The sequence below is a fragment of the Hippopotamus amphibius genome, chromosome 1 (assembly GCF_030028045.1).
Source record: "Hippopotamus amphibius kiboko isolate mHipAmp2 chromosome 1, mHipAmp2.hap2, whole genome shotgun sequence".
Taxonomy (NCBI): domain Eukaryota; kingdom Metazoa; phylum Chordata; class Mammalia; order Artiodactyla; family Hippopotamidae; genus Hippopotamus; species Hippopotamus amphibius.
This window is the reverse complement of record NC_080186.1, coordinates 164,681,561-164,699,438: the sequence shown is the minus strand read 5'-3', so window position 1 is coordinate 164,699,438 and position 17,878 is coordinate 164,681,561. Positions and strand designations below refer to the sequence as shown.

Genomic DNA, 17,878 nt, shown 5'->3' with positions numbered 1-17,878 from the left:
GTGTGTGTGGGGGGGCATCTGTGGTTGTCACAATGACGGGGTAGGAGTGTTATTGGGGTGCTAATATCCTGCAGTGCTCCAGACAGACCTGTTCCATGAGAACTGCCCTGCTGAACAAGTCAATTGCGTCCCTGTTGAGAAATACTAAGTGAAACTTAAATTGAGAAACATAGAGAAACCTAAATTAGCCCTTACACTTACATTAGCTGTAATTTTCACAACAGCCCTATAGAGTAGGTACTATTATTGCCATTTTAAAGAGTGGATTTGGGGTGTGGGGTCCTTTTCAGAGCCAGATAGCAAGGATATTGCATAGAAATTCTTGGCACCCCAAGGGAGATGGAAGAGAAAGAATTTTGTTCTTTATTTGCAAAGCTAGACTCTGTTAAACAATTATAATAACAAAGAGCAGTAAGAAATCTTTAGTAAGGGGAACCCGGCCTCTATTTGCCACAGAATTTCATGTAGTGTATTCTAAATTATATTTGGAAATATATAAAGTTATAGACTTTATGTTCTCATCAAGGTCATAACTCAGATAAGTAAGGGGGACAAATTATATTTTTCCAGTATATCTGTCACCATTTATGGATAAGTAACACATTTGGATAACATGAAATAGGACTCATATTCTTCAGACACCAAAAGGAATTCCTTTTTTCTCCCCTATAATTTATCATCTTAAACCTCAGCTGTAACAATAAAAGCCACTCCTATAATCTATTAAGATAGATTTAGCTGTTGTCAGACCCTCGTGACCCGGTCAGGACTTTTAGTGAAAAGTGTTCTACTTTGACTGGCTTGTAAGAATTTTGATGGGTGTAAAAGAAAACAGCACTTTGATGATTCAGACAAAGGGATTTTCTTCCTCTTGGAGCTGTTTCTAGGAGAAAAATTGCCCTGTTCTAACCTGAAAAACAACTGCTGTAGAGGTCGGAAGGGACCACTGCCTGGATGACCACAAGAGGGCGCTCTGCCTCCATAACTGGGGCACAAGCCAACCCTTTGAGATGCAAAAGATTTCAAGGACACAGGGTGAACAACAATGCAAGGGCAATAAAGTGCAAAGCTTTGGGTTGGGTGAGACTTTAATACAATCCATAAAAGGAATAGAAGTCACAAGTGAACAATACTGTGACTTGAATCACAGTCCTAAGAAACGTATTCAATGCAGTATCAAGATTCTCTCATCTTTCCTTAATGAACCCTAAGCACCATAGAGGGAAAAATATACAAGCCCCATGCTTTTAAAACGTCTGGATTTGCTAAGCCAACAAATGAAGAGTGGATGACTTGTAACACTACAAGGCTCTCCTTTTTCAGTGGGGGTGGGGGGGTAGTGTTCCGCGGGGTGGGGGTGGGGTTCTCCTTACCACATTTACATGTAACATAATCTGTATAACACAATCTACTTTGAATATGGGCAGCAACTCAACTTCTTTGTTAAGTGGTCAACCTTCTGCAGATCATTGCTGTATCCAATCCGGAAGATTCTGTGGTCATAGGCACCATTTGGCTTCCATCTAACAGGGACATTTGACACTCAAACTTTTCATGATGTAGCAGCAGCTACCAATGAGTGCCTATTAAATGTCCAGCTAATTAATGTGTAACAACAAATATCTACTGTTTCTTCTCCCCACTCATCTTTCTTTTGGTACAGAAAATACAGTGATTGAGCAAGAAAATGACCCAAGAGAAAGTAATGAGAAGAACTGTTACTATTAGTGAGCATTTAATATTTCAGAACACAGTGCAAAACTCTTGTGCATTATCTTATTTAACCCTCAAACTTTCTGACATATGTATTATCCCAGTTTTACATATGGGAAAACAGAGGGTCATAAAAATTAAATACACAAGTGCTTAGAGTAAGCTACAGAAGCAGGATTTGAATCCAGGTCTCCCTAACTCCAAAGTCTGGGAACATAAACACTATGCCATTCTGCATTGCTATCACTTCATGTTGGACCAGGATCCCTTGCTATTCAAGGCAGTCCTGTATTTCTGGGAGCACTGTATGCCATGCCATGAAAACCTGTTTCTTCATCTACGACATAGGAACAAAAAAATAGCCTTTTTGTGGGGCTGTTGCAAGGATTGGAGTTTATGGTGTAAAATGTCTACAAGTTCCTGACATCTAAGTGGGTACTTGATAAATGGATGCTATTATTGTTGTCACTAAAAATTCAATCTAGTGCCTCACACTGCATGGCCTTGCGGTTTGAAAGAATTAAGGCATCTTCTAAGAACCTATATTCTCATAAGAAAATAAATTTAGAACTGCGAAAGCAGAACTTACTTTTGCACAAAATACATGAAAGGAAAAGCTCTTGGATCCACGGGGCTTCTTTAAAAAAAAAAAAAAAAAGGAAAAAGAATCCCACAGGAACGCTCCGAGACCCTTTATAAAACAAATCCATCCTTTCCAACACAAAACGATTCATTTCTCATAGTCACTAATTCCACTTCTATCCAGCTGGTTGTACTCCAGGGACTAGGCCTTTCCTGCGGGGTGGGGGAGGGGGGCCTGCTTTGACCGGAGAAACGACCAGGATGGCCCACAGCAGTGTTACAAACCCCGGGGGGCGGCACCACCCGCGGACTCCTGGCCACGCCCTGGAAGCGCGCGGGGCGGAATGCGCCGCAGAACACCCGCCCACTCACCGTAGGTGAAGTAGGCCACTTCCGGTGGAAGTGAGACGTTGTGCAGCGTGTCGTCCTGCACGTGCTGATCCACGTACAGCTGGGCCTCGCTGGCCTTCAGGAAGGCCATGAATCTCGCGGTGAAGGAGGCCACGAAGATGGACAGCATCCCGAAATCCAGCAGGTTCCACAGGTGCAGCACGTACTCCCGTGGCCCCTCCTCCCAGATTTCCTTGCATTCGGACCAGATCATTCCTGCGGGAGAGTGAGAAGGTCAGGCTCATTTTTCAGTTCCGACACGGGTGTGACCGTAGGGGGCACAGAGGGAACCGGGGCACAGGTGTGAATGTAGGCTCTTTGAAGCTGGGAATATTGAGAGCCAACAGCGAACGAAAACATGCCTTCGGAGGCAGACTTAGAGTCGGGAAATCCTCAGACGGCAGGAATTCGTGCCACCTGCCTCTCTGCTTACAGATAAACCGTCTCCAGGTGTGAGGAGAGAATTCTCATCCGTTGATAGATTATTGGAGGCAATATTAGAGAAATATAATGGCTGACATGTATGTATTTTAAGAACTGGGAGGTTACAAGGAATCATCCAGTTCTAAACTAGGTATAATGAAACTGAGGTCCAGGAATGGGAAAGGGTTTCCTGAAGGTTCCACCTGTGTCCTAGATTCCAGGTCTCCTAACTTCCTGCTTAGAACACGTTCCTCACATTTCCATGACTGTTTCAGTGAGCGGTAGTTTTGGGTTTTAGTATTTCTTTTCCTTACTCTTTTATAACTTACTGGATTTTAAGGACCTATGTCTTCATTGTAACATGTTAACGTAGAAGTGAAGAAGCTGTTGCTAGTTCCCCCATCCCACCTCTAAGCCCGCCTCTGAGGTGGCCTAGACTAACACTTGGGTGTGTATCCTTATACACCTGCACTGTCCAATATGGTAGCCACTAGTCACGTGTGGATACTGAGCAATTGAAAGATGGTCAGTTACATTGAGGGATGCTGTATAAGTAGAACACATGCAAGATTTCAGAGACTTTGTACAAAAAATGTAAAATATCTCAATTTAAAAATTTCAGTCACACGTTGAAATAATATTTTAGATATGCTGGGTTAAATAAAATCTATTATTAATTTTATCTCTTTCTTTTTATAATGTGGCTATTAGAAAACTTAAAATTAAATATGTGGCTTGTGGTGTGGCTTGCCTCATATTTCTATTGAATATTGCCATTCTCTAACTTCATGTTCACTGATTATTAACAGTAAATTAGTTTATTAAAAATTATTTGGTAACATTTTGAGCCCCTACTATGTGTACATATTATATGTATTATAATATATACACATTATGTACATATATGTGTACATATTAACTCCCTCAAATCTTTGCAATAACCCTATGAAGTTCATTCTATTATTATCCCAGTTTTACAGCTAATATTTCCTGAGGCATAGTGAATTGTAATGTGCCCATATAGGAGGCAGGAGATCTGAAATTGGAGTCCAGAAGGTCTACCCCTAGAGTCCATGCCTTTAACCACTGTGCTCTTTGCTTCTCCAGGAAATAGAATTGGGTTGAAAGCAGATAATGAAGGAAAAGGACTCTTGCATGTTTTCTAAGGAACATCAGAGAGTTTACAGCTACTCAGATGAAGGAAAGATTTGATGCAGAACCAGCGCATTCTATGTTATACTGTGCTACACTTCACCTGCATACTTAGGTTCATTTGGTAAAAGAGTCACTAACTGGTTGGTTAGTGAAACAGTCCCAGCTTACTGACCACATAGTCCCGAAAGGTTAACACTGCCAGCCTCTCGGCACTCCCTGGGCTCCTGTGCATCAGAGGTGATGGCCTGCCTTCCCAGCTTCCTCCTGCCTCTCCCACAGCTGTTTAGGGAAGTTGTGGCTTTGTTTGATGAAATGGATTCTAAGATCTGCATGTCTATATCTAATTGGAGCCCCCACAACAGGAAATGTCCCAAAACATTGCAGGTCTGTTTATAAGACTCCCCCCACCACACACACCTTGCCCTCCCTTTTTTTTTTTTTTTTTCTTAACAAAGCCATACTTCCCAAGCTTACATTTTGAAAATATTTGTGGTAATTAAGTGAAGTACAATTTCTTTAACACTGAAAGGTACTTTCATCTGTGCCTGTTCAAACAGGTATTTAAAATATGTTATTGGAAAAAACCACTACAAGCTGGAAAAAATATTGTTTGTTGCTTTCCTCTATGCCCCTGCCCCCTCCCCTGATAATTAAAATTCCTAACGTCTTAGTGGAACTGCTTTTAGCTGTATACTAGGGGAATCACAGGCTTGCAATTAGCTTAATTCAGGAAGCCCTGGGTTCAGTTCTCCCTTGGTCACTTATTGGGTATGTGACCTTGGATAAGTCCCTTGATTTTCTTGAGGTTTGAGGGTAATTTCCCGCATTAAAAGCTCTATGAATCTGAAATGCAAATTATTTACAGTAAACTGATTTTTCTGACCAATATAGAGGCTCCTCATTGGGCACTGCAAATCACTTCCTCCACGGTCCAATGCCCACATCAGTCTTCCTAGATTTACATATTAACTTACCCAGACTAATTTAAATTATTCCAAGGCCATGAGTAAAAGTAGCATGGGCTCAAGGGTTTGAGCAGCAGGAATGCTTAATGAAAAAAGAAATGTGTGAAATTAAGTACTTTAGTAAGTGAAATTAGGTCCCCTGCTTCCAAGGTGGTGAGGGTAGTTCAGCATTTTGTATCCAAGCTGAATCCCCTGGACCCTTGCCTCTAGCGTGTCAATCAGATGAGTATATAGAGCCCAGGAGCTTAAAGGGTAAGGATGATGGGCAGTGGAGCCTCCTTCAGGCAAAGTCCCCTTCACTCAGGGATGCCTGGAACCCAGAGAGCAAGGTCATTGGTAATTAATGAGGATGACTGGCAGAGGAGCAGGTTGGGAAATGCTGGGGAGCCTTGGGGGAAATGAGTAGCTTCATTTAGGCAGGTTCTAAGTGACAGCCTGCAGGCTGCTGAGATGGGGCTTGACAGTCCAAAAGGTGGTTCACCCCCATCCCTGCCTCAGACGCTGTTCAGAAGGGATCCCCCTTCAGAGTCCTGTGAGACTTAACTGTGTGTATCCCTTAAATGATCATAGCCCCTTCTTCTACACAGGGCTTCTCTACAGTGTCCCGGGGCCCCAAACCACCTCCTGGGAGGCTTGTCTCTTCTTTTGGGTCAACTTCTGATCATTGGGTCAGGAAATAAGTGTTCTGTTAACTCATAGGTAGGAGAATATGCCTAGAAGCCCTCAACCCTCAAGCCCTAACATCAAAACGCCATCTCAGTGGCAGGTCTTTTGCAACAAATCTGGGCCTCAGGCACATTCAGGGTTCATCTGTTTTGCAGGCAAGGAGATGATATTAATAGATTCAAAAATTTTCTAACAAAGCTTATCTTCTTCCCTAACTTTAGTAGCTAATTATTGTTGAGCACCTGCTAGGTGCTAGGCCCTGTGCTAAGCACTTTTCCAACACTAAAGCTTCCTTACAGCCTGATAGGTACCTACTATAATTATCTCCACTTTACAGATGAGCAGACTCATGTGCAAAGAAGGCAACTAAATTATCCAAAGTCACACAGGCAGTTCAGGACCTTCTTTCCACTGTGTTGTCATCCACCATGCCCTCTGCTAGACACAGACTTAACTCTCACTAGTCAGGAACTCATTCACCACTTAACGGACAGTGTTGAGCTCCAACTTTGTGCCAGGCACTGTTCTGGGGGTACAGCAACCAAAAAGATGCTACCCCTTCTCCAGCAAGCTCGTTCTAATGCTGGAGATAGATATGTCCACTAACAGTAGTGCTAGAGGATGACTGATGTGGACACACAGGGATAAGAGCCGTCCGTATTCTAATCATGTGACCCAGCGGAGTGCCCGGTATAACATGTATCTGTTGAGTGAATGAAGGAGGTGACACCTGGCATGAGGAACCAGGAGTTAGCTGGGTGAAGGAGCAGGGGCTGCAGGGTGTTCCAGATAGTGGCCACAGACGTGAGGGAGAACGGGTTGTTCTAGGGAACTGCAAGAGGCTCAGTATGGCTTAAGTGTTATGGGAGGTGGGGCGTGGGGCTGGAGGTTAGCCGCAGAGAAGGTTAGTAAAGGCCCAGGAGGTCACGAAAGCCCTCCTTTAAGCCATGAGGAGGAGACTGGGCGTCACCCTGAGCAGCTAGAGGTGGTACGTGGAGCAGCAACGTGGTCTGACTTGGTGGGAGAAATTTTGGCAGGCGGGTTGGCGTAATCCACTTGGAAATCTTACTTAAATAAATGAGGAAACTATCAAAAGAATGAGTTAGGTGGGGAACACAGCCCATTTGATTTTGCAGTTTTATTCTTGGTCACCTTAGATGTGTGATTCTGGAGCTAAGACTCAGCACTGCCCTCGGAGAGTTTGTGATCCTTGGCGGATGGGGTGAGGGAACAGCTTGATCCTCACATTTTACACACGTGAAAGCTGAAACTCAGAGAGGCAGAGCCACCAGAGAGGAAGGACACAGTCAGGACTGGGTTTCTTGATAACCAGTCCCAATTTCCTCCTCTCCCTCTCTTTAAGTGTATTTTCCTACGATGCTAGGCATTTACATCTCACACCATCAGCTGAACTTTCAACTGGGGCATCTGTTTCAGAAAACACTGCCAGGTTCTCTTTAAGAGGTGGGTCGGGAGAGTCTAGATGGAAAAATGACATGCATTGTAGAGAGGTGTCCTGCCCTCCAAATGCCATGGCTTTCTGCGAACCACTAACGTCAGTCCTCCGGTGAGCCTCTCCAACTCACCAGCTGTGTGATAAGCTCTTTCCTCTACCCCACAGTGGCTGCTCATGATACAGGCAAGGAAGATAGGTTCCTATGGTGTGACCTGATGTTGGAGATTCTCCAGGAGGAAGGGTCTGTGGTCTCTGATTCATTCAGCCCTCCCCAAAGCAGGTCATCTTACAGTTCTAGAGAACACACATGTCTACTAGCAAATTCACCCCTTCTTCCTCAGTCATGCTGTTCTCTTGCCTTCCTTGATACTGTTTTTTTCTGGTTTTTCTTCTAGCTTTGCATGTAGTCTTCGCCTCCTTGTGGCTTCTACCTCCTCTGCCCCTGCTTTAAATCTCCTGGATTTACAGTCTAGAGGTTTCTCAAAATTCTGCTGGTAATCAAGTAAAACATCTGGCGTTCAGGAGGAATGTATTTCTGATTGGGTTCGATCCCTCCACAGAATTGTACAGCAGCAGCAGAACAACCTGCATGTTCAGTAGGGGTTTGGGGAAGTAATAGAGTATTGTCACACCATGTGGCCATTGGAAGAGGTCATTAGGAAAACCAGATACCCACATGGAGCAAGAGCTAACAGAAGATGAAAAGAAGCAACTGAAATTGTATGATTACAGACATTTTAGAGACAGGCAGGAAACAAAGGAAAGTGTGTAGTATTGTCAGAGGCGTTTACTGTTAGGAAGAAAAAGAGAAGGGGCGACAGGAGGGCGTTGAGGGTGGAGGAACTTCCAGTTTTAAACAGGCTGATTAAAAAAGGCTTCACTTTGAGAAGGAGACTCTTGAATACAGACCTGAGGAGGTGGGGAGTGAGCCATGGTACTGCCCGTGGAGAGAACTCTCCGGCAGAGGGCACAGCCTAAGCTAAGGTTCTGAGGTGGAAACAGTTGGAAGAGAGGAAGCCAGTGGGGCTGAGAGAGAATGAGTGAGGTGGGAAGTGGTGGGAGATGAGGACATAGAGGTGGGGTGGGGAGGTGGAGGGCTTTGGAGGCCTTTATAATGACATTGGCTGTCATGCTGAGGGAGATGGGATGCCACTGAAGACTTCTGAGGCAAAGAGTGACAAAACCTGATTACATTTTAAATGGATTCTAGCTCCTATGCTGAGCATATACTGAGGCACAGGAGTGGGAAGGGCAGAAGCAAGGACACTTGGACAAGGCCATTCACCACTTAGTGGTCCACCTCTTTCTGCCTCCCTGGGGGACCAGGTAGAACTTGTTAGGGTCCTAAAGTCCTGTTCAGCTCTAGGGCTGCTCCTGGGGGAGGAGGAGTCATGATTTGGATGTTTGTATAGCCAGTGTGTCCAAAGGACTGCATTCATGAGTCATGGGGGAAGAGAACTGTGTGCTGTGTTTCTAACTGCTCCAAGGCCTTCCTGGCAGTGTTTGGGAGTCGCGTTTGAGGACTCCTCGAGTAAGGGCCTGATGCCATTTCAAGCCTCTCTGTGTCGGAGCAGGGAGTGGATCAGACTGTGGACCTTAGGGTGTGCCAGCACAGAAAACACAGCGAACACAGTGCTCAGTGTCTTTCTCTCAAAGGTTGTTATTCTTAGTAGTAGTATTTAATAATTAAAGAGCACCAGAAAGTATTTAGAGATAAGATACTATCAGTCTTATCTTATAGCTACTTCCCCAGTATCTGGCCCAGTGCCTGGTACATAATATAATGCTTAATAAGTGGAAAATGTTTATGGAGAAAAAAATTGAGAAAATAGAGACAATGCTGTCAGAAAACGTGCACATTGCTCTCACCACTGCATTTACCAAATGACCTACTCTGTGCCCTTAGCTCCACCTTCCTCCTGTTAGAGTAGATGAAGGGTCTGCACTCCTGCTAAGGGCAAGTCCTCTGCTTGTCTGCCGGATCCCATCCCCTTTTGCTACTCAGAAACTATGCTTCCAGAGTCAGCGGTCAGGTCTCAGGCCTCATGTTACTTGATCTGTCAGCAGCATTCAACATAAGTGATCACTCCCTGGGTCTTGACACAGTGACTTTGGCTGGCTTCTGGGACACCACTCTCTTATCTCAGTCTCCTTTGATGGATAAGATACGTCTCATTTTCCCACCCTTTAAATATTGCTGAATCCGAGGGCTTGGTCCTCGGTTCACCCGTCCACATTCACAGTTGAGGTATTGCATATAATTTACTTTAAATAGATTGACATGCCCAAATTTACATTTCCAGCCCCAGCCTCTCTGAACTTCAGCATGTATATCCAGTTGCTACTTGACATTTCCACTTGGAGGTCTAATAGGTAATCTCAAACCGAACTCTTGATCTCCATGTCTACTCTCTCTCCAGACGGCTCCTCCCCTGGTCTTTCCTGCCCTAGAGGAACTCTCTATTATACCATTACTTGAACTAAAACACTTGGAATTTTCCTTGACTGCTCTCTTTCTCTCACACCCCACAGAGAATCCAGTAGTAAATATTATTGATTTTACCTTCAAAATATAATAACCGTCTACTACCTCCTCAAAACCAGCTATTTCCTGTCTGAAATACTACAGTGGCGTCCTTACTGGTCTCCCTGCTTCTGCTTTTGTCCCAGAATCTTCTGTCCTCTACACAGCAGCCAGCGATCCATTAGAAAATGAAGTCGTAGGATGTCACTTCTGTGCTCAGAACTATCCAATCGTTTCTAGTCATACTCAGAGTAAAATGTAAACGCTGTACCATGGCCTCCAAGGCCTCGCGTGGTTGACTCTGCCTATCCTTGTGACCTCATCGCTGCCATCTCCCCCTTATTTATTCTGCTGTAGCCACACTCGTTTTTTTGCTGTTCCTCAGACTTGTCCAGTTTACTCCTGAATCCAGGCCTTTCACACATTCTGATCCTTCATTCTGGAATGCTTTTCACCCAGATATCTGCAAAGCTTGCTTTCCCTTTTCCTTCAGGTCTGTGTTCACATTTCACCTTATCAGAGGAGGGAGGTGAAATGTGAACAGAGCTCTGAAGGAAGAGAGAAAGCAAGCCAGGCAGACATTTATTCAACTTGTCTTCTCAAAGACTTTGAATATTGACTATTTGAAAAATTTAATAATTTCTTTTATGTTTGTAGCTCTGTTTTAGAAAAAGAATCCTGATTTCTATTACCGGTCATGATGGAGCAATAAATTGGGGGAAAAAACCTATTTTCAGATGTTGGAGTAGCACAGCACTAAGTCGAGAGAAACAAGCAAGGTAAGACACAATAGCCTTGTCTTTTTTTTTTTTTTTTTCCTGGAGGCACATTTCAGTCTGCAGGGTGTAGAGAGGAATCCTAGAAGCATGGAAGGCAGTCCCAATGACTTGAAGAGACAGAGATTAGAGTTCAGGAAGGCTGAAGTGATTAGATGTTATTTGGCAGAGTTCCAGAGAGAAGGGTACTATACAGCACCAAAACCCAAAACCAAACACAAACAAATAGTCCAGAAATTTATACTGGTGTCCTTTTGAATGTTCCCTGAATACTAAGTCATGAATGCATAGAGTAAAACTCCGCAAACAACAGCCAGAGAGCTGCAAGCTGCACAGTTTCTAGAGCTCACCCAGAGTGGAGAGATGTTTGAACTCTGATCATCCAGAGTTGAGATTCCTTGTTGATAACCCAGGGCATTTAGTAGAGACCCCAGATGTGTGTCTCTATAGTACAAGGATAATCAAGCCTTATGGTAAAGCTTCTCCAGATCTACTCTAAGAAAGTCTGGAAAGGACCAAACTCATCTATATAAGAATTTAACAGCCTATCAGAGTAAAGCAAAACAACTCTTTAAAGGAAGACAACAAAATCTAGGTGCTCAACAATATAACATGTAACGTGCCCATCATTCATTCAAAAATTACTAACACAACAAGATGTAGGGGAATGTGATCCATGTCAGGAGAAAGTTTAGTCAGTGTCCCAGAAATGATAGAGAGGATGAAATCAGGAGTTAAGGACTTTGTAACAGTTCTTACTATAAATATGTACATTACGTTCAAGGATTTAAAGGAAAATACAAACATCACGAGGAAGGAAATGAAAGATATAAGAGAACCAAGTGGAACTTAAAGAGTTGAAAAATATAATATTTGACATGAAAAATTCAGTGGTTGGGGATTAAAATCACAGATAATGCAGAAAAAATGTCCGTGAACTTGCAGCTGGAAGACTGGAAAAAAAGTAAAAGCGAAATTATCTTTTAGGATACATACAAAAAAATTTGTAGATGAAATTTTATGATACCTGGGATTTGATTCAAAATTCTACAAGGTTGGGAGGAGGGAAGTAGGATGAAACAAAGATTAGTTTTGATTTGCTAATTTTGAAGCTGAGAAATTGGCCTGTAGGGTTCATTATAATCTTCTCTTGATATTTGCAATTCTTAAAATTATTCTTGATAAAAATTTGAAAAGTATAATCTGGTAAGAAAAAGTAGTTAGAATCTTTCTTCTGTCTAAAATGTAACAGGAGAATACGGGGATATGTGTATAAAAACAGATGATTGAACTTGGTGTACCCCCAAAAAATAAATAAATAAAATTAAAAATAAATAAATAAATAAAATTAACAGGAAATAGGTCAATGAAAAATGTCGTCCCCTTTACAATACTTCTGATGTAGCAGTCTTGGAAACTCAGTTTTGCTTTGATGGGTAGAAGCTGGGACCAGACTACAAAAGCTGGGACCTCTGTAGCTAGAGATGCTTCCCTCTTATTGGGATAATGCTCTGACACCCAGGAAGAGAGATACGAGGATGCGGGAAGAAGTCATGGCGCAGTAGGGGTACTGCGGTTAACGTGTGGTAGCATATGCACTTCAGGGAAGGTATGCTTGGACTCACTAGTCTTCTATTTGCAGTCCAGTTAGGGAAATGGAGTGGGTGAGTGATTGGTGCTGTAAATACTTTGTTATATCCATAAACCCAACACTTGAGTTTTTTTTAAACTGTGTCTTAGTGTGGGTTGCTATAATAAAGTCCCACAGACTGAGTAACTTGTAAACAACAGAAATTTATTTCTTACAGTTGTGGAGGCTGTAAGTCCAAGATTGGGGTGCCAGCATGTTTGGGTTCTGGTGAGAGCCCTCTTTCAGGTTGCAGGCTGCTTGTGGTCTCCTCACATGGCACAGAGAGGATGTGAGAGCTCTCTGGGATATCTTTCATAAGGGCGCTCACTAATCCCATTCATGAGGGCTCCACCCTCATGACCTAAGCACCTCCTAGGGGCCCCACTTCTAATACCATCACATTGGAATTAGGGTCTTCACATACGAATTTTGAGGGACATAAACATTCAGTCCATTGCAAAGTGCCTAGTGTTAAAGTGCTTAATTTAGTTAAACTGGAGATGGGGGCTGTATACTAGGGAGAATTGGGATAGACTCTGAACTGTGAAAGTGAGGCCACAGAACTTAGTCTGCAACAGGCTTTAATGTTCCTTTCCAACTTGAGTGCCGGTAATTCTACTAAATGAGCCTTTGGTTACAGACTTGCTGGTTGATTAAAAGCGCCTGGGAAGCATGGTGTGCTTTCCTGCCTCTGCCCTTGGGTAAAACTATTCTTCTCATTACCTTCTGCCTATTGAGAGATCCAGCTTAGAGACCATATTCCCAGTTGTTCTCGGTTTGGGGATCTATGGGATATTCTCCAGTGGTTCAACTCTTATGGCTCTCTTAGGCAATATCATTTAATTAGCACAGGGCATGTGTTGGGCGGTCTTGTCAAGTATTTGTTCTTCTGTGAATTTGTTGATTGATGGTACAGACACTAAGAATACATTTTGACTCAATGTTTGTGAACAGAAACATGATGAATATTATGCCAATATTGAATTTTTGTTAAAGGCAGTTGGGGGTGAATACCATTAGGACAGTTTAATTAACTGATCAGCTCTTGATACTGCATACATTTTTTGTCTTTTTTATTTTCAGTTTTACTCAAAACATTCTCTTCAAATTCAAAGCTTTTTGATGTAAATCCTGTAATTTATTGATCAAGTTTTGGTTATATACAATGTCATTGATTATAGCTTGTGCAGTTTTTCATTTTTTCCTACCAAGTCTGATTTTTTTTTTTTTTTTACCAGTTTTGCAGTTTTCAGTGTTAGAAAAATCTGTAACACATTTGGCCATGTACAGTTTTAGCCACTGCCAATTTTATCTTATCTTGTTTCTACTAGTAATAGTTCTTGTGAGTTAGGCAAAAGAGAGATAGCCTTTCTTGGCTAGTCATTGAGGGAACTGGGGAGAATTTCCTTGGCAATTCCAGTGGCAAACCTTTGGCAGCACAAAATAACACCATAGAGAGGAATTTCACAGCTTCATTACCTTCATTAGCACAAATAATGAGAACATGTTACTCCCCTAACTTTTTAGATTTATATTATTACAGTTCTCTGTATCAGTATTCAGTGGTAATAAAAAATATCTTGTAAGCTCTGCCATCTTATATTTTTTTTCAGAGGCAGAACTTGATTTCCTAAGGCTTCTAGTAGACTATATTTAAATGAGCAAAACCATATGTTCCTCCCACCCCACACACACTTTATAATCACTTTCAATACGCATGTAATGAAAACCACGGAACGAATTTCCCCCAAACATCTCCTTTCAAAACTGGGATTTATATTGCAGGTCTGTGCATCTTTTACACCAGCACATACAGAAGTTGACTTTGACTTCCTTGCTGGTGATCTCCCCACCATTTTGTCTGCCAAGAGTGCATTCAAGAGAAGAGGAGGAGCTTCAAAGTCAGGGTTTAATAATGTCCTATTATAGGGACCTTATTAGGGAAGGAGAGAAGGAAAGAGTGACTTGCTTACCCAAGACCCACTTCATGATGAGCATTTCTGTCCAGGAGAATTGTGTGGTTTTCACTCTGAAGATTTGTTTCGGGTAGTCTGTGAAGGTTTCATTGGGCAGGGTTTTAACGCCTTCGAAGCGGTCTGATGCGTTCACAACTAACAATCCCAAGAAGATCGTAAAAGAAACTGCATGGGCTACAAATTTCATGAAGGGGCTCCTCAGGGTTCGTCCTAGCTGGAAACAAAATATGTACAAGACGTTAACCTGCAGCTACAGGCATGTACAGGGCTCTCTTTAAAAAGGCTTTTGCTGAAAGTTGAACCAGAGAATCCTCCATCTTGGACAGAAGCTGCTAACTGCACTCAGACATTTTCTCTAGAGCTTTTATGTGAGAGGTGGCATGACCAAACCCATTTTTTACTGACTTTAATTTTTTCTGTGTAGAAGATTTAATGGGAGTGGTAAGAGAAGGGAGTAGAACACACTAGTATAACATCATGTTACAATCTGACTGCACAGCTACTCCCAACCACATGGATATGAATTTTATGCTTTTGAATTAGAAAAAAAAATCTGTTTCAATAGAGTTCAGAATTTAAAAAAATATACACTTTGGATACGCTCTGTTGCTCTTTTGTCTATTTTCTTGAATTTTAACTTAAATGATTTATTTTCAACATTTCTTATATCTTGGTAAATTTATTGAAAGCCATACATTTCCCACTAGGTACTACTTTAGCTATGTTCCTATAAATTTTGACGTGTAATATTTTCCTTGATACTCAGTTATAAATATTTCTATAGTTTCTTGTTTGATTTCATTTTTAACTCAGAGGTTATTTAGTTTCTGGATATAGAGGACTTCCCCCACCACTTTAAAAAATCCTAATTTTATTGTAGCATGTGTTCAGATCATAGCCTCTGTGATACTACTCTAAAACTATTGAGATTTTCTTTGTGGCCTAGTACACAATTAACTTGTGCCGTTGTTCCGTGTGAGCCTGAAGTGATCCAAAAGATGCCCTGGTAGGGAGCAGGAATTGGTCACATCTTCTTATCCCCGGCTTGCCATCCGAAGGCCACTTGGATCTTTGAGGATGAAATTGGGGGCTGCACAGTGAATCCTTGCTGACCCCTGTAAATGAATTCATTTGGGTCTCTTCCAGGTCCTGCTGTCACCCTCACCTAAGCACTGAATCTAACCCCTCACCCAGGTATACTAATAAGACAGGAGCAAAGAGGGGAATCTTTTCTGGAACTCAGTTTCTACTCCAGGGCAAATGCTCAATTATAGCCAGTGACTAGTTAATTGATGTTCACCTTCTGCCTTATTCAGGAGTCCTAGAGTGAAATGTCACCTAGCATTTAGATTATTGATCAGTAAAAGATCATAGGGGTTTCTCCTGGTAAAATTTCCCTAACTATGACTACGTTCAATGTGACATTTATGAATCAGATGGCTTGATAATGTTCTTTCAATATGCTTCAGTATGGTAGTCATCCTCTTTAATGGTGCCAGTAATTATTGTAACGTTCTAATGTCATAGAACCCATATATTGAAATTTTAAAAGAGAGCATTAATCTTTTTTTAAAAAAACTGTTTCAAGTCTGAACATTGGAAGTCCCTACTCATGCTGGAAAGAATTTGTTTGCTTTCACCTGCATTGTCAGATTGTCATATGGCATTAGAATAACTTAAGAAGTATTGAAAAAGATGTTTATCTGAAAACCGTGGGGCCCAGAAACATGTTACAAGTGACATTTCTTTGTCATGTTTAACCTTATTATTTACAAAATAGGGACGGTAGGTTATTTTTAGCCATAGGTAGGTGTGCTAAATTCAGAATGTGGAGGTTAAATATAAGGACAGATAAAATACCTTACATAAATTCCATTAAAAAAAAAAACTGAATCAAACCATGTCTCATATGTGATGTCAAATACCTACTTTGAATTTTTCAACATTTTATCTGTGTGGCATCTTGGAGCCCCATTTCCCAACCAAGATGCTGAGATACTTTGGTATATGCAGGCAGCATCCTTAAATAGTCATTGCATTGTTTCCTGTCACTGTGTTCTAGCTGAGGTAGTGGTGGGAGGCGGGGAAAGTTGCAGATGACTGCACAGTGGGGAAAGGAAAGGTTGAGGAGAGGGCAAGGGATACCAGATCTGTGTATCCCAGCAGGCTCCCAGAAGTGTCAGAAAAAGGTGGAGGGCATGGAGGTAGACACAGCTCTTAAGGGATTGATGGCCAAGTTTCCCCAACCCTTTGTCAGTGGGCTCTACGTTATATCTTCTGGTGACTACCTGGGTGAGGATGTGGGGACACTTCTGTCTTCTCATCTAGGCAAGGCATCTGATATCAGGAATCTGCACACAGGTGCACCCATGCTGGCCCTGGGATTCCCCACCAAGAGCTGCTTTGAGGAGTTTAATGTTCTCTTTGTTCCCTCCTTCAAGTTGTTACAGAAGATGCATCTGTAAAAATTACTGTATTTATTGCAGATCATAAGAAAAAACCTTGATAAGGCCCTGTGGTGATGTGGAAGATTACCCTGAGCTCAGTCCCACTTGATTTAAGCCATAGGGAGGAAAAGAGAGGTTAGGGATTCATGCACCTTTCTTATTTTTCTTCTGGACTCGAAAGCGTCTTTTTAACTGGTAAAACTTTGATAAAGGTCAGATGAGATGAAATCATTTCAGTGATTTCCTTTTTCTTTTTCTTTCTTTCTTTTATTTTTGTTGTGTGACATTCCCTGTCTCGATTTTTTGAAGCAAATTATGCTTGGGGAAAACTTCCTTCTCTCACAAGGCCACCAGGTGAAGCAAAAGAAAGGAGAAAAGTCAACCAATACATACAAACAGCTCTTAGCTGGGGAATCATTAAAGCTGGGTCAGTAACAGCATTAGGTGTAAAAAGAGATGTAGAGCTTTGGGAGACAAAGGCCTTGGCCTGCTGTGCCTGAGCAGCAAAACTGGTGAATCTGAAACGTGGGCTAAAGTAGCCCCATCATTACTGGGCCCTTATGAGCTGAGAACATATCAGGAAATCCAAGCTAGCAGTACTCAGTCTCTGGCTCAACCCCAGACTCCCTGGGTACTAGTCTTTTACTCTGGGAAATAAATGAATGTGAGAACTGAGTAGTGCTCCTGAATTACTCCAAATGAACTACATTCTTAAGCCCTCAGGATGGGCACCTGCTTTATTTGTTGACACCTCTGTGTTCTGTGGCACTGGGCTCTTAGCCCGCAAGTGTAAGCACCTAACTGGCACCTGGTAGCCACATACCCACTGGTGGGCTGTGAATGCAGTAGAGCACGCAGAGAATGTTTCCAACATCTCTCCTCAGTCTGAACCTCCAGACTTGCTCCTCAAATGCCACCCTCACTTGCTGCCAGCTACCGGTGGCCGCAAGCAAGGGCTTAGTGTTCAAGCTGTATAAAGCTGAATGGAGGCAAACTTGGATCAAGCATTTCGAAAAGAAACATGCAAGGCTGGAGTGGTTCTCAAATTTTTGAAAGATCCTGGTTAAATTAATAGCAGATTCCTCAGAATGCTCCCTCCAAAATTCTTTCTAAAATATCTAACTGAGGGCTCAGGAGTCTCCTTTCTTTGGGGTTTGGGGAGTGTTCACTGGGTG

At 42.3% G+C, this 17,878-nt stretch overlaps 1 protein-coding gene across 1 annotated transcript in view; it reads right to left on the bottom strand.

Moving 5' to 3' along the window:
• The window catches only part of TRPC7 (transient receptor potential cation channel subfamily C member 7), a 127,154-nt gene that overhangs the window by 31,107 nt on the left and 78,169 nt on the right, over window positions 1-17,878 (bottom strand). Inside the window, exons 5-6 of the mRNA XM_057748479.1 lie at window positions 14,254-14,470; window positions 2,668-2,901 (exon numbers count right to left, since the gene is read on the bottom strand). Of these exons, the coding sequence (XP_057604462.1) occupies window positions 2,668-2,901; window positions 14,254-14,470 (451 nt within the window). The remainder of the gene's footprint in view (window positions 1-2,667; window positions 2,902-14,253; window positions 14,471-17,878) is intronic.